We start from the raw sequence: 14,709 nt of genomic DNA, 5'->3' as shown, positions 1-14,709 counted from the left end.
GTCAAACACTTCGGCTATGCCTTCAACCACATCAACCCGTGACTTGCACTTGAAAACTGATACTGTTAGAAATTCATATCACACCCTGCGGAGACCGAAACGCATCCTGGAATTTCCGACTAATGCAATAACTGAATTGCTTTTCTGCAACGGATATGTGTATATGTCATATATGTTACGTGATTTAACTGTAGAGAACAAAACTGAGGCTCACTTTGTACAATTTTGATCACAATGAAGATTTTGTCTCATTTTAACTCAAAATAATTTTTTAGGGCCAAACTCACTATTGCCCAAGTGGCACTCCACGGGTACAAAGCGACAGAGCGCAGAGGGCGCCTAGCTCACGACCTCTTTTAAGGTAAGGACGCTCTAAGTATCTATAGCTTCGGCAGACGCTTTGTGGTATAAAGCAAATAAATTCTGATTTTTGTATGTTTTGTAACTAGATGTTTTACAAAATTAATGTTAATACTTTTATTAGGAAAATATAACTAATTACTAGAATAAAGGTATCTTGTGTACAAAATAAATATTTAGAGTCAACATTAATCTTTTGGTATATCACAAACTTTCATAAAAAGGCGTAATTTTTTACAGTACTATTATAATCCAAGCCTATTACTATGTACCCAGGTAGACAAAGTTGTTTAATTCGTACGAGTTTGTACAAACTTGACGAATTATTACTCAGTTTAATTTTTAATGATCCTTATTATGACCTCGCGTAATTTCCTATTACGATATAATCTTGCTTTACATAATAATTATTAAATAGTAAACAGAAATATGTAAGTCCAACTTCGAGAAAGAGATCTCTAGCCGAATCAAACCCGAACGCTACCCGTTCAGGAAACTCAAAAATATTTCTTTGTTCAAAATTCTAAATGACCAACGTTTTAGACCACAACATATACTATGTTGCCGGTGATAACTTACGGAACCGAGAAGTGATCGCTTACTATGGCCCTTGTAAGAAAGCTCAAGGTCACTCAAAGAATAACGGAGAAAGTTATGCGCGGAATTTCATTGCGAGAACGAATTAGAATTGAGAAGACCCAAGGTGAAGCAGTAGGCGGGGCACGTCGATCATGGCATCAACCGATGGCTGTTGGGCCTGAAAGGTTCTTTAGAGGTGATCACAAGCATGCTCTTATCGGGCGTGGACCAGACCGTGGTCCACCTTGTGGCCTATTGTCCCGCACATGCAGGGATGCGCAGTGCCCTGGAAAAGTTGACTAAAATGAAAATAGATACGGAAAGCATCGCCTTAATGATGGGCGACGACAACCTTCGCCCATCACTTCTCTCGTTTGCTCGCAGGGTACATATTGTTATTGTAGTTTTTTTTATATTAATTATAAAAGGAAAACGTTTTAACAGACGCAAATTAATAAATACTTTGGCATAATTTACTTTTGTAGGAATTTGATACTGCATGCAAAAAATCTTCCAAGTTTCGGAATACTTACTTTTATTTGTACTAACCTCTGTAATTAAAGATAAGTTTGTAACTGTATGTGTAACTACAATACGATTATGTACCGTTTTTACAAATATATACGACAAGAGAGTGTGAATAGTATCATTAGAAACGATATATTCGATACGAAATTATGAACTTGTAAAAGTAATTCAAGCCACTACAAGAAACTTACTCGGTTCGAGCATTTTAGTGGTGTATCACAGACCATAAATATCATTCTTATAATTTATAAAATTATATTTACGCAATCAGCAATAAAAGCGAAATTTCATAATTTTGAAAAAGAAACAAATATCTGCACACGCCGATTTTAAGATAAACTTTATTTCATTAAAGTATCAACATGTAAAAGGAAAGATACAAAAATAAAACACATACGTAATACGTTACCGAGTATAATTTTATAAAATATTTTCAGCCTATCGAAACATAATCCTTATGGAAACTAAAAAATATTTACAAAAATAAGTATTCGTTTCTCTTAGTCGTCGTGCAGACGCTCTGGGGCGAGAAACACACGCGCCGACATCTGGTCGGGGGCTGGGGAGGCATGCGGGGCAGGGGAGGCGGCAGGAGACGCCGCTGGAGACGCGCTGCCTAGCGGAGACGGAATAGTGGCGTACACAGTTGGCCTTGGCGGTTGATATGAAGGGGCGTATGAATCGCTGCGTGGGTTATAAAATGGAGAATCGTCAGCGCAACAGTCCAAATTTGGTGAGTAGGGCGTAGCGGCCCCGCAAGAGGGCGCGTCGTCGCTCGGACGGTACGCGGGCGCGACTGGCGCGTATACCGTACGCCGAACTGGCTCCGCCTCCGGCTTATGGTGAGAAGACGGTGCGTGCGCGTCCGACCAACTCGCCTTACTCGGTGTAAAGTCGCCCTTAACGAACAGCTGAATAGGGCGACGAAAACCCTTGCTCGCGTGCTGCGGCACACCAAGCACGCAGCATTTACTGAATCCAACCTCCGCAGACAGCAGATACTCTCGGAATTTGTTGGGGAAGAGCTCGATGGAATTAAAGTTTTCGTATATTGTAGGCTGAAATAAGAAAGAAATCTTTGAGTAACGTTTTTAATACCGATGGTTAGTTTAATAAGGTATTTACAAAACGATAAATAAAGGTGGGCGCTCATGACAACATGATTTTATAATAAATTGCCTGACAACATATTCACGCTTATCACCTTTACACTTAAATGTAATTCATTAGTCCAGTAATTATACTTGCTATAGCATCTTTAAAATCAAAACGCAAATAAAAGTGCTGTGCGTACTTCAGAAACCTATCACAAGTAAATCATCATGAATACAATTTGTCAAACTCTAGCCTAAAGACTTACTTTTAGGTTTACAGTTTATGCAGTAGTTATCTGAGAGTTCAGTTACAGAAATATGTTTATATTTTCATGAATTTATGCGTGAATATAAATATTATTGTTTTAGAAATCATTTAGTTAAAAACTATTCTATTCTAGGAAATTGCTAATAATTTTATATTATTGACTTTTGATTATGACACATATATAATAATGAATATTTACAATAAAGTCTTAAACAATGACACTTTTGATATAAATAACAAGAAAAGGTTTTTCAAAACCTACATTGCTTAAAAAATCTTCAACATGTTAGCTTATTAACGCCCATCGTAAGAGAGTTTATAAGTAAATGTTTAAAGAAAAATCGTTTATTATATTCCATTTCACTATGATCCATAGATGACTTGAAGGTGACATAATCAGATACCATCATCTACATTATCATGTCAGCCGATAGGACGCTCACAGCAAAACATTGCTCTCCCTCAAAAATCGCCACAATAATCCGTTTAACGCTGCTCGTATCCCGTGACTTTCCGCGACCTTCACTATGTCATCAATCCTCCTAATGTCCCACGCCGCCTCTACCGGCTCGTGGACGCAAATCGAGAAACATTCGACTACAGCAGCCGTCGTCCCACTATACAACAAGAATAAGACTATATGTTAAGGCTAATAGTAATTAGCAGATTACCGTTAAACGTTTCTTCTTCTTATAACTGGCCCAATTTTGCGCCTCAAGTACCAATTTCCCTCCAGGGCGCAGGTCAGCAAACATGCGACGAAAAGCACGCTTCAGACCGGCGTCACCCCAGTTTAGATGTAGCCATTTCGTTGTAGACAAGCATAATATTAAATCAAACTGAGGACCTTCTATTCCCGAGCCGATTGTTAAATCCTCCCGAGGGACATAGTTGCACTGGAAAATTTTACAAAAAAGAAATATACAAAGAAGAACTATTTAAACAAATTAAAATCAAACATGCTAATTTACGGACACAAAAGTTTTTATTAATTCACTTTAATATATCATATTAACTTATTCAAAGTATATATTGACAAATACCTTAAAAGAAATTAAGTAGTAGAGCAGTTATTATACCATTATTCATGACACCACACAAAATGTTTAATAATTAGAGATAATAATATAGATTTTGATATGCAAATGGCTGTATGGCGGATTTAAGAATATAAAAGAAGTGCCACTCTTGCTGAGAAGATATGTAATTATTATATTGAATATATATTTGGCCACTCCATAATTCTTATTAACTAAAAACTGGGTTTAATTAGAGAGTAAATAAGTTTTTGGCCGGCTAAATATTAGATACAAGAGTAGTCAAAGAATAGCTTATTAGGCCCTAGAACCTGCTGGTTTTACCACTTTCAAGTGTATCAAACAAAAAGGTTTGTTCATAAAAAATTTATGCAATTTTTAAATGTTTTCTTAGTGTTTTAAATATTGAATGAATAATTCCACTATATAGAGGATTATAATGAGGTATTATTACCTGTTTAAATGTTATATTGTATGGAAATGTGGGAGGTGATACTTCAGTTGATGTGCTACCAAGCGGTCCATACAATAACGACATTGACATTGGAAAGAAACATTGACCCTGATCTTGCTTGTTCAAAGCTTTCCTATTCTTTCGTGGCTTCCTGATTTTCCTTCCCGGCAATGGTTTTTTACTATCATCTCCCTTATCCTCCTTCTGGTCGCCAGAAATACATGGGTCACACTTTTCTTCCTTAAATTTTTCACAATCAATCTTTTTATCCTCTTCAATCTCATGTTTCTTTTCTTCTTCTATCTTTGGTACTTCTGATGGAACTGGTATAAATGCTTTTAAATTCCTTCTTGCTCTTCCTGAAATTATATATTATTTATGATCATAAATTTGAATATTATATGTATATAATTATTTATGAATATATATGTACATGATTATATAAGTATATATATGTATATAATCACATGTATAATCATAAATTTTCAACTTACTGCTTATATCATATTATGAGATGCAAAAAAATTAAAAATAGTTATATCAAAACTACTTCTAGCAATGATAATGTATGTTGAGATTGGCAAAGCTTTTGCCTTTTATTTATTGAACATCTTGAAAAAGTGGTTGTATTAAAAAATTACAAGATGGTTTATATTCAGAAAATGTACAGCACATAATGCAACAAGGCAGCAAAGCAAGCATCTACGAAATCAAGAGTTTCACATTTTGTGTTAAGAGATATGTATTATTTTGTACAGTTTTCTTAAGTAAAAGATAGTTATTAATAAACTGAGTACAACTTAGTGATAATAGACTTGAATGATATTTTAAATAGATGAATTATGTACCAATTAGCATATGGTCTATATCAATGCCAACAACAGATCTAGCACCAAGGGTACGTCCCACAGCTATAGATATGTGACCAACATTACATCCAATATCCAACACATCTTTGTTCTGAAATAAATGCCTGTGCATCTCAAATACTTGCAATCTGATGTCCATCATGGCATTCAAGTTGCGGTATCCATAATATCTGGAAAGCAAATATTTTAATTGTTAAAAGCTATTGAATACATTTATATCTTACAAACATGGCTACTCTATCATTCACAAACAGGACTGATCAACATTAAACAATGTCATACAAATTTGTTTTAAGTAAATAATTACCATAACTTTAAAATGTAACCTGTTAAATCTTTATAATTTAAAATAATTTTTTTAAAAAAATTTTATTAATATTTTACAGCAATATTTTTTGAATTTTTTATTACCAGAATATAGCAGGAAAGTATAACATTCACGTTACATAAACATTGTTTTAGTAAATCTATTAATCCCATTGCTACTAAGGATCAAAATAAATGCATATTTAAAATTCCTGTCCCATCCCCTCCATAAATATTTTTTTTTATAATATTTAGTAGCGAATTAGCAAACTCTAATATATAAATTATTACTAAGCAGTTTCCTTTACTCAATTCTAATATTCTGTGGTTTGACATATTAGACAAATTAATAAATACTAGGTATTGCCATATAATCTTTTCATGTTAATCCTGAGGAGTCTCATTAGTATATTTCTTAGGCAAATACAAAGTACAAAATCTGACATTTAGAGTTCAGTTTTGTACACATTTGTAATAATGAATTTGAATACATGTGGTGTGCAAAATATCTTGTTATATGTTTTCTAGAGTTATCCTGCCATGGGAAACACTGCAGCACATACAGAAATAGTCATTCAGAGAATTTATTTTGTTCCAATTGGAGTCAGTAGTAGCCAGTAAAATTAATGATCTTATTACACATACCCTCTTATATTTTAAGATACAGATTTGTAAAGGACATTGTACAACAACATAACAACATCTTATAGCACAGATTGTTATGTAGTCATAGTTATAGTCTACATATCACTTGCCATCAACTGAATGCCCTGCTTTTTCCTTATTCTATATAAAGTATATAAAAATAAACATATCTATTACCTATCTCTTATAATAAAATTTATGAAATATAAAGTGAAACTAGTTTTACTGAATAATGATACTATAAGAAATTAGGAATTTTACCTATCATAATTTCCATATTGATATCGGGAATTTTTTGGATGGAATACTGGCAACTTCTGTGCTTTTTCATTATCACTTTTTGGTTTAGTACGATGTGGTGATGTCCTTCGTTCGGGCTGTACAGGATGCTGCTGTGGTCTAGCCCTCATCCAAGCTCCAGGCTGAGGAACTACAGGACTGACTATTTTGTCTAAAGAGTCCATACGTCTCAACTTTTTGCCATCTTTCCCCTTCTGTAATGTGTTCTCACTATCGCTACATGATCTCTTTCTGGATTTAGAAGTTGATGGGTCTTGTACAGGTGGTTCTTTAATATTTTCTACTTTCTCTACAGCAACCTCTATTGATGGTGTAGTGTTATCAGTAGTACGACGTCTAATTCTAGCCCGTTTCCTTGGTCTTCGTTGCTGCATCTCCAACCTTTTTTCATACTCCTCATTATCCAATGGCTCCATCAAATTTAATGGGTCTCTAATATTCGGAGGAATGATCACATCTATTTTGGCTTTATGTCTGGGAGGTGTAGGTAACGGCGATGATTCTGGAGTAACGGCATTCATTGCTCTATTCACATCCTCATCTTGTAAACTATTCAAATTCAGAGGGTCTGAAATATTACCACCCAGCAGAAATTTCGTTGGTGGAATAAATGCTTCTTTACGCGGTCTTTTGTACGGCAGAAAAAATTTGGAAATTGAGGGGAAACTTTGCGCCCTTTTCCGAAATTGTTTAAATTTTGTTCCTGTGTAATGTACTCGTCGTACAGTGCTTCTGTCAACATTATCCTTTGTTGTCACATGACTCTTCTTGCCATGACGAGATTTCTTCTTTGGTTTCTTCGATCCTCCGGGTCCAATAAGTTCTCCTTCTTTTATAGAGTTTACATCTTCTTGCGCTGAGGCTATGGACACGTTAACAGATGTTTCACTCACATCCGCCGCATCTGTATCAGAAATGTCTCCCGCCTCGTTCACTATATTATCAGCATCACTTTTATTTTCATTACTGGGCGCGCTCTCTTCATTATTTTCCATTATTAATATTTTATTTGAAAGAGCATTACGTGTTATAATGAGAGCATTGAAAAACAAATTAAATTTACCGCCACTTCAGATCTCATAAAATCTACAAGGACATCCGCTAATGGTGATAAACAGGGTCTAACAAAGACAGTTATAATGCAGAAATAAGTAAATTAAACACTAATATTTTACAGATACTTTCCAAATAACTTGACTTAAAAATTTACTTAATCTTCACTAATGTATACAGCGACACAATATGCTTCTTATTGCATCCACCACACCACAAACACAGAACTGATTAGGAAAAATGGCAATTTGACAATATTAAATGTTGCCATTGCTAACTCATCCAAGATTGCTAATAAGATTAAGTAATATAACATAAGATTAATAACATATGTATAAAAATATAAATGCATAAATATATTAATTTTTATACATAACACCGTTTATTGATTATTGTGGCGAAATGGTATTAATTAAATCGAATAGTACATACATATATTTTTAGTAGAATAATTTAACAAATAAAAAATAAATTAACAATTAGACCAATACAATACTAAAAAATATTATGTAAATTACGTAATTTGTTTTAAATTTTGCATATATTGTAGGATATTGCGCCTATCTTCGGATAAATTTGTTTAAAACGTAAGAACTTGCAACCCTAAAGAAGCGTAAATATTTTAAATTTGAATTGTAGGTAGCCGTTTGTCTTGACAAACGATTAGATGATTTTACTGTCTCTGTGTTCTGTTAAATGGTGTTTGTATTATTGAATTAGAAGGTAGTGTATATTTTTCCATATTGATGTTGTCATAAAACCGTTCTAAACTTTTTTATGTTAAAGTATATGTTACTTGTATATAAAGCTAAAAGGCTTCTTCCAAGGTAAAAAAGCAGTTGAAATAAATTGTAATTTTTGTAGGAAGTTGAAATTGTCTAAATTAAGCGTGTTTATAAATGATCATAGTAATTAATGGTTTTAATATGTTTATTATTTTTTATAAACATCTATATTCTCTTAAAAAAGTTGATTATATATCACTTACATGCAGAGGTTGTAAAGAAGATCTTTGGAGAAAGTTTTACAGCTTTTCAAGAATAGATGAAAATGTAAATTATTACCAATTTTAAGATTTTACAGTATGAAAAACATTAACAAAGCAGGCCTCACTTCATTAATTATCTGTTTGAATACATTTTAAACAAATTAATATTTGATTATTTTTTTCTCATGCTTACTTATTAACCTATTTCAGAAAAGTTTGTTTTAATTTAAAGCTTTAAATTTCAGATGTCAAGAATTCCAAAATTACCATCTGCTACTAAAGAGAACAGACCTGGATTCCCGAATGGGAGATCAATATGCAGGACTTTGCCCAGTAGCTTAAGTGATGCTGATAAAAAAAGTCTCATCTTAAATCATACAAAACCTATAAAAAACGGGCCTTCAGTTACAGTGCCTGCTCCAAGACTAAAGAGATCTGCTACTGTTCCTTCTGCTGCAGCAGCACCTGCAAAAGCTGCTAGGGTAGAGAAAAGGCCAATTGTAGCACCGAAAATTCCGCCATATGATTATAAAGCTAGGTTTAATGACTTACTGGAAAAGCATAAAGTGATTAAGTCTGAGTATAATGATTTAAAAGATAAGCATGTAGAAGTAACAGATGACTATGAAAAAATTAAAGAAACTTGGCATAATAGTAATACTGAAAAAGACATGTTGAAAGAGAAATTACTAAATGCCCATAAAGATTTGAAAGAAAGAACAACAGAATTACAAAGTATCAAAATAGATTATGAAATAACAAAACATGAAAATGAAGAACTGCACCATAAGACTAAAATATTAGACGAGGTTACAACAAGCCTTAAACAAAAAACAATTGATTTTGACAAATTGAGCACAGAATTTAATGATTTATCCAGACGTCATAAAAGTTTACAAGTGGAACATGAAGCCTTAAAAGTACTTTCTGAAGATTTGAAAAAAGTGTCCTCAGAATATGATAATCTAAAAATAGATTATAAAGAAGCCCAAGAAGTTATTTCAAAATATAAATGTGATTATGAGGCTTTACAAAATATATTAGCTGGTATGTACAAGGACCAAAGAGATTTAAGGAATACAGTCCAAGATCTCAAAGGAAATATTCGTGTTTATTGTAGAGTAAGACCTCCACTTCAATCAGAATCATCTAAGCCTCTCTTTAACTTAAATGTGCTAGATGCTTGCTCCATAGAGGTGGAAAAAATTGAATTGTTGAGTTCAGCTCGAAAAGGGAAATCACTACACTCTTTCACATTTGATGGAATTTTCACTCCACATTCTTCACAAGAAGATGTATTTTTGGAAGTATCATCAATGGTGCAGTCAGCTCTAGATGGTTACAATGTGTGCATATTTGCATATGGCCAGACTGGTTCGGGTAAAACTTACACAATGGAGGGAGGTTCTGGAAGAGAGAATTATGGTATCATACCACGTTCAATAGACATGATTTTTACTTGCATGGAAGATTTGAAAAGAATGGGTTGGAATTTAACTATTAAAGCAACCTTTTTAGAAATATACAATGAGGTAATCTATGATTTGCTAGATTCTAACAAAGATCAAGAAAGTCATGACATAAAAATGGTTAATTCAAAAGGCAATGATGTGTATGTATCCAATTTAAGAGAAGAAGAAGTGAAGAGTTCTCATGACTTTATCAAACTATTGATATTTGCCCAACGTAATAGACAAACTGCAGCGACACTTAACAACGAACGAAGTTCCAGGTCACATTCTGTAGCACAAATAAAAATATCAGCATTTAATGACAAACGTAAAGAGAAATTCACAAGTAATTTGAACTTGGTAGATTTGGCTGGATCTGAGAGTGGAAAAACTACAAAGAGAATGGATGAAACTAAACATATTAATAGATCATTATCTGAACTCTCAAAAGTAATTCTATCATTGCAAACAAACCAATCACACATACCATACAGAAATTCTAAATTAACTCATCTGTTAATGCCCAGTCTTGGAGGCAACTCCAAGACACTTATGTTGGTCAATATCAACCAATTTGATGAATGTTTCAGTGAGACTTTGAACTCCTTAAGATTTGCTACTAAAGTTAATAGCTGCCGTACAACTAAAGCAAAGAAAAATCTGACAATGGTTGACAATTTTTAATCAATTATTTTGTTTATACATAAACAATGTATTATTTTATGTCATTCCTCATAACATCTTTTAAATCTAACTATATCCCATTTTTATACCGAAATATTACTCCACTTTACTTTTGGCATAAATTGGAGAAGAATTAAGAAAATAATATTTTTAATCAAATGCAAGTTCTTATTGTAAGCAAAAAATATAAATTTAAAAGAATCAACTAAAATTATTGGTACTAAAATTCTTTGTATCTTAATATTATCCATATATATATGAAACTGGATGTGAGGAAGATATGGACATATCCTGAATTACAGCAAAAGGATTGTACAAAAATTTCTATTATTTAATAACATTATTCATAATTTGAATCCACCTGGTATTTAGCACTAATGTTGAGTTTTTTTAGTATACTTTCATATTTTGAGATTAGGACTTACGTTTAGCATGGTTCTCATAGCTAATATTAAATAGTGTTAAGGAAGTATTAACATAACAATCTAAAAACTTGTAACTAGACAATAAATTTATCTGTATTTAATATGGGTATTTGGCATGGTCTTAGGTATGAGTGTAGATAAAACTGCAGGACAGAAATTATGTTAATGAGTTCATTAAACATATCCTTAAAATCTTTATAACGCCCTTTTGAAGTACAAAATGTCGAAGTCATTAAATCATGCCAATTTTATTTTGGAACTATCAAATTTATGATCTCTGCACAGTCATGTGAAAAATAATAAAAATTATCGATTACAATTATTAAAATATGATTAATTTGGACGATAATTGTCCTAAATTTGACCTTAATATGACCGAAATTGTTAAATATGTGAAATGTTAAATATATGATGGGCATTAAAAGTTCATTATTAGTTTAGTTTTCTGATGATTGTTATGGTATGATGTAAACTATGGAAGAAGCATATCTTTCTAGTTTTGTTTATAATCTAATAGTTATGTCAGAATAAAGCCGTATTTTAATTGATTTTTTTTATTTTCGTCGCATTAACTCTTTAATTTTACGTTGCGCAGGACAGCCCCGAAATTGAATCCCTAGAATACTGCGGAATCACTCTCTAGATGTAAATTAGGCAAATTAACACTCAAGACAAAAAATTAAATAAATTTCAGATGGTTTGAATTTAATCATCTGTCGTGCTCCTCTCATTTCCTTAAAGTTGCAGGCACTCTATGGTCTCACAAATAAAAGTGCCTGAAATCAAAGCAATTCTTTTTTACGGAATTTGCTATCAGATCAGAAGTCCTTAATTTATTTGATCATATATTTTAGACTACAGTGTCTATTGCCAACAATGCCTGTTGTTAAAAACACTGCCTGTCTGTCAATAATAACATCTGTTAACAAAAGCAGTGTCTGTTGTCAAAAACAAACTGATCAAAAAATTATACGCAAGAGCCTGTTACAATACCGCAAGTGCCTGTCACAGTGCCCGAAAGTGCCAGTCACAGTGCCGCAAGAGTCTCTTACAATATCGCAAGTGCCTGTCTCGGTGCCTCAAGTGCCTGTCATGGTATTGCAAGTGCCTGTTACGGTGCCGCAAGTGCTGGTCACGGTGCCGTAAGTGCCTTTCACGGTCGCAAGTGCTATAACAATGTAAGTTATTAAATATTACTACTCTTTTAGTTAGTTTTTAAATTCAAGTAAAAAAATTGACGTGCAATATCTGTGAATATGTATGCATTATAGAAATAGCACTCGCGATAGCTTTATCTAAAAAAGGGTTATTGAACCTGATTTCTTAATGGATAAAGTTTTTACCATATCCACAAGATTAATTTCGCACGGTAAGCAATATAAGATTTTTTTTGTTTTCTGTTTCAAGTGAATACTAAAATATAAGGATTTGAACTTTTAAAACGCGTAAAAAACGATATCGTTGAGTTAATTTATAGAGGAGTTAACATTTTACGTTAAATTGGTTAACTTTTTTTATGGTGATTTGGAATAATAGCTGTAAATATTTTTACGTTAAAACAATGTTTTATCAATGTTTTATATTTATATTGGTCATTATTTTAAATTAAGTGTTACAATTCGTATTCAAATCAATTTTTCATTAATGGCGGATAGATGGCGTTAGTCGTCTTTTATTTTCTGTTATAAGTTTGGAATACAAATTAGTTGTGGATTTTATTTGTATTATTTATGTAATTGAAATTTTTTATAAATGTTGTCTTCACATTTCTTATCTTTTATATTTATAAAGTTGTTTTTCGAAGTGGTAGGAATTATATCCAAGTAAGGGCAGCAGATCAAGAAGAGGTTCGGCCTTCTCGGGTGTCTTGAGTTTCAATGCTAAACGGGTATTATCGACGACTAACAGCCCAAGCCGAAGTACCCTCGAAGGGTCTTTTGAGCTGTCACTCCGTGGAGCGTCCGTCTTAGCGGTCTAGTGCTCGGCGGCTTCCTATTCCACGGAAACTAATTAAGGCTGAGCGCCCTCTACTCCCTGCCTACTCAAACTCGCGATAACTGCAAATACCACTTAGCAGTTAGGTAAAAAAAATTAAATTGTTTCTTAGCCACATCTTAATACAAATAAAATCAACCAAGATACCAAAGGTTTAATAGCAATCTTAAATGAACCTTGTAGATGAGATGAAATTTTAGTACATTTCAATAAATATTATTTTAAAAATAATTCTGCTTTTGTTATAATGTACTTTATGTTTACAGCTATAATAAAAACATTGTACAATCATTTATTTTTATGTGAATGTCAAATGCAACCTACAATGCATCACTTAGGTTAAAACCTATTTATTTGCAAAGAAAGTTTATGTAAACATTGTAGAATAAACAATTATACAACATTTAACTATATAGGGGTAAAAATGAAACAAATGAAATAAAAAATAATAGTTCTATTTATTTATTTAATTTTGGACTAGATCAATTTAATAGAGCGATCAATCCCATTCTCTTTGTATAGGCACAAACACAAACATGGTATACATCCCCGGCCTTTTACTTGGGCGCAGGATGAGGAGCAGTGGGCACAACCGCCGAACGGTTCGGCGACCGCAGACGAATCCAGGAATTCCGCGGACGCTTGTTCAACGCGTCACATCAGGTTCCTTAGTCGTTTCGCTATCTTTTTTAGCTGTTTCTATTATGTTAATCAGTCTGTCTAATCCATATAGGAATCCTTCCTCGTGATTTCCTTGTTTCCACGGAGCACGGTGATTTACTGTAATATCTTCAGGCACAGGTCGAGTTTTAGCAAAGTCAATCAACCAAGCGCCTACTCGTTCATCGTCATATATTATGAAGATACTGCTTCCGACAATTTCATGTGTGCGGAAGAAATCGGAGCGCTCGAAGAGGTTCCTGATCTCACGGAGGCGTGATGTAATGGCGCGGCGAGCGCGCTCGTCGTCTCCAAAGAATCGCGCTATCGTTGCGGCCAATTGGTGGGGCTCCTTCACTTTTTGCAGGTCGGTAAGTGGCGGCTGTCCCGGCAACTTCACGGCTTCGATTCTGAACCCTTGGTCAGCAGACGAGGACTGCTGTTCTCTGAACTGCATGTAACGCAATTTGGTGACTGCGCGCGCGGCGTGTTCACTTTCGGTGGGGGCTTTAGGGTCAAGTCGTACCATTTTATCGTAGAGATCAGGACGTGCTCGAGCGTTGCACACTTCATCTTCGAGGAAGGTACGGGTGCCCATCTTAATGTCCATTACATGCGGATTACGGAACCCGTGCAAAAGATCTTGAAGTTCGATGAAGTGCTCGCCACCGTACTCCAGCTCCCGGTAGTAGCGAGGGATTGCAGAGCGCATGTGAGGACAGGCGGCGAGAGCTTCGTAAGTGTCGCGCTCGGGATTGTGCGAGGGATGGTCACCGGGCGCCCGTCTCTTCCAGACGGTGCCCGGGCCAGCTGGCGCTAGGGAGCCAGGGTGACCAGAGAGTTGGAACCATTCCGATGATCTTGATTTCAATAACGCATCGGAAGCTGGTGCCGATAATTCTAATGCATTCTGTAACAATGTAAAAGTTTTTATTAGCGCTTTATAAACCACTTCAGTAATGTATGATCCAAGCAGTTATTATCGGTCGAGGTTAGACAAACAGTTGTTGCCT

At 34.2% G+C, this 14,709-nt stretch overlaps 3 protein-coding genes across 5 annotated transcripts in view; 1 reads left to right on the top strand and 2 right to left on the bottom strand.

Annotated features, from left to right (window-relative positions):
* Positions 1 to 1,782: 1,782 nt before the first annotated feature.
* Positions 1,783 to 7,715, bottom strand: LOC137930229 (7SK snRNA methylphosphate capping enzyme bin3-like). The gene is made up of 5 exons (XM_068773425.1): positions 6,402 to 7,715; positions 5,169 to 5,359; positions 4,321 to 4,679; positions 3,501 to 3,725; positions 1,783 to 2,525 (listed from the first exon to the last, which is right to left on the bottom strand). Exons 1-5 carry the CDS (start codon positions 7,433 to 7,435, stop codon positions 1,968 to 1,970), a joined length of 2,367 nt encoding a protein of 788 aa, XP_068629526.1. The 5' UTR covers positions 7,436 to 7,715; the 3' UTR covers positions 1,783 to 1,967.
* Positions 7,716 to 8,135: 420 nt separating this feature from the next.
* On the top strand, positions 8,136 to 11,519 carry ncd (non-claret disjunctional). Its single transcript, XM_068773485.1, has 2 exons — positions 8,136 to 8,216; positions 8,727 to 11,519. The coding sequence occupies exon 2, from the start codon at positions 8,727 to 8,729 to the stop codon at positions 10,614 to 10,616; it is 1,890 nt and encodes a 629-aa protein (XP_068629586.1). The 5' UTR covers positions 8,136 to 8,216; the 3' UTR covers positions 10,617 to 11,519.
* Positions 11,520 to 13,481: 1,962 nt separating this feature from the next.
* The window catches only part of IP3K1 (inositol-trisphosphate 3-kinase-like protein), a 71,824-nt gene continuing 70,596 nt past the window's right edge, over positions 13,482 to 14,709 (bottom strand). For all 3 annotated transcript variants that reach the window (XM_068773393.1, XM_068773394.1, XM_068773395.1), the window contains one exon: positions 13,482 to 14,606. In XM_068773393.1, coding sequence (XP_068629494.1) covers positions 13,683 to 14,606 — 924 coding nt within the window. In that variant the 3' untranslated portion in view covers positions 13,482 to 13,682. The remainder of the gene's footprint in view (positions 14,607 to 14,709) is intronic.

The sequence above is a fragment of the Battus philenor genome, unplaced genomic scaffold, assembly GCF_028537555.1.
Source record: "Battus philenor isolate CCGP_79_NKW_IND1 unplaced genomic scaffold, ilBatPhil1.0.hap1 SCAF_6, whole genome shotgun sequence".
NCBI classification, from domain to species: domain Eukaryota; kingdom Metazoa; phylum Arthropoda; class Insecta; order Lepidoptera; family Papilionidae; genus Battus; species Battus philenor.
This window is presented reverse-complemented; position numbering and strand designations above follow the sequence as displayed.

What these genes read in the sequence shown, in the direction of transcription:
- LOC137930229 (XM_068773425.1), bottom strand. Translation starts at nt 7,435, where the DNA reads ATGGAAAATAATGAAGAGAGCGCGCCCAGTAATGAAAATAAAAGTGAT. An exon ending in CAATATGGAAATTATGATAG is followed by an intron (nt 5,360 to 6,401) that starts GTAAAATTCCTA and finishes TTTGCTTTCCAG; the next exon opens with ATATTATGGATACCGCAACT. An exon ending in AGAAGAAGAAACGTTTAACG is followed by an intron (nt 2,526 to 3,500) that starts GTAATCTGCTAA and finishes TTCTTATTTCAG; the next exon opens with CCTACAATATACGAAAACTT.
- ncd (XM_068773485.1), top strand. Translation starts at nt 8,727, where the DNA reads ATGTCAAGAATTCCAAAATTACCATCTGCTACTAAAGAGAACAGACCT.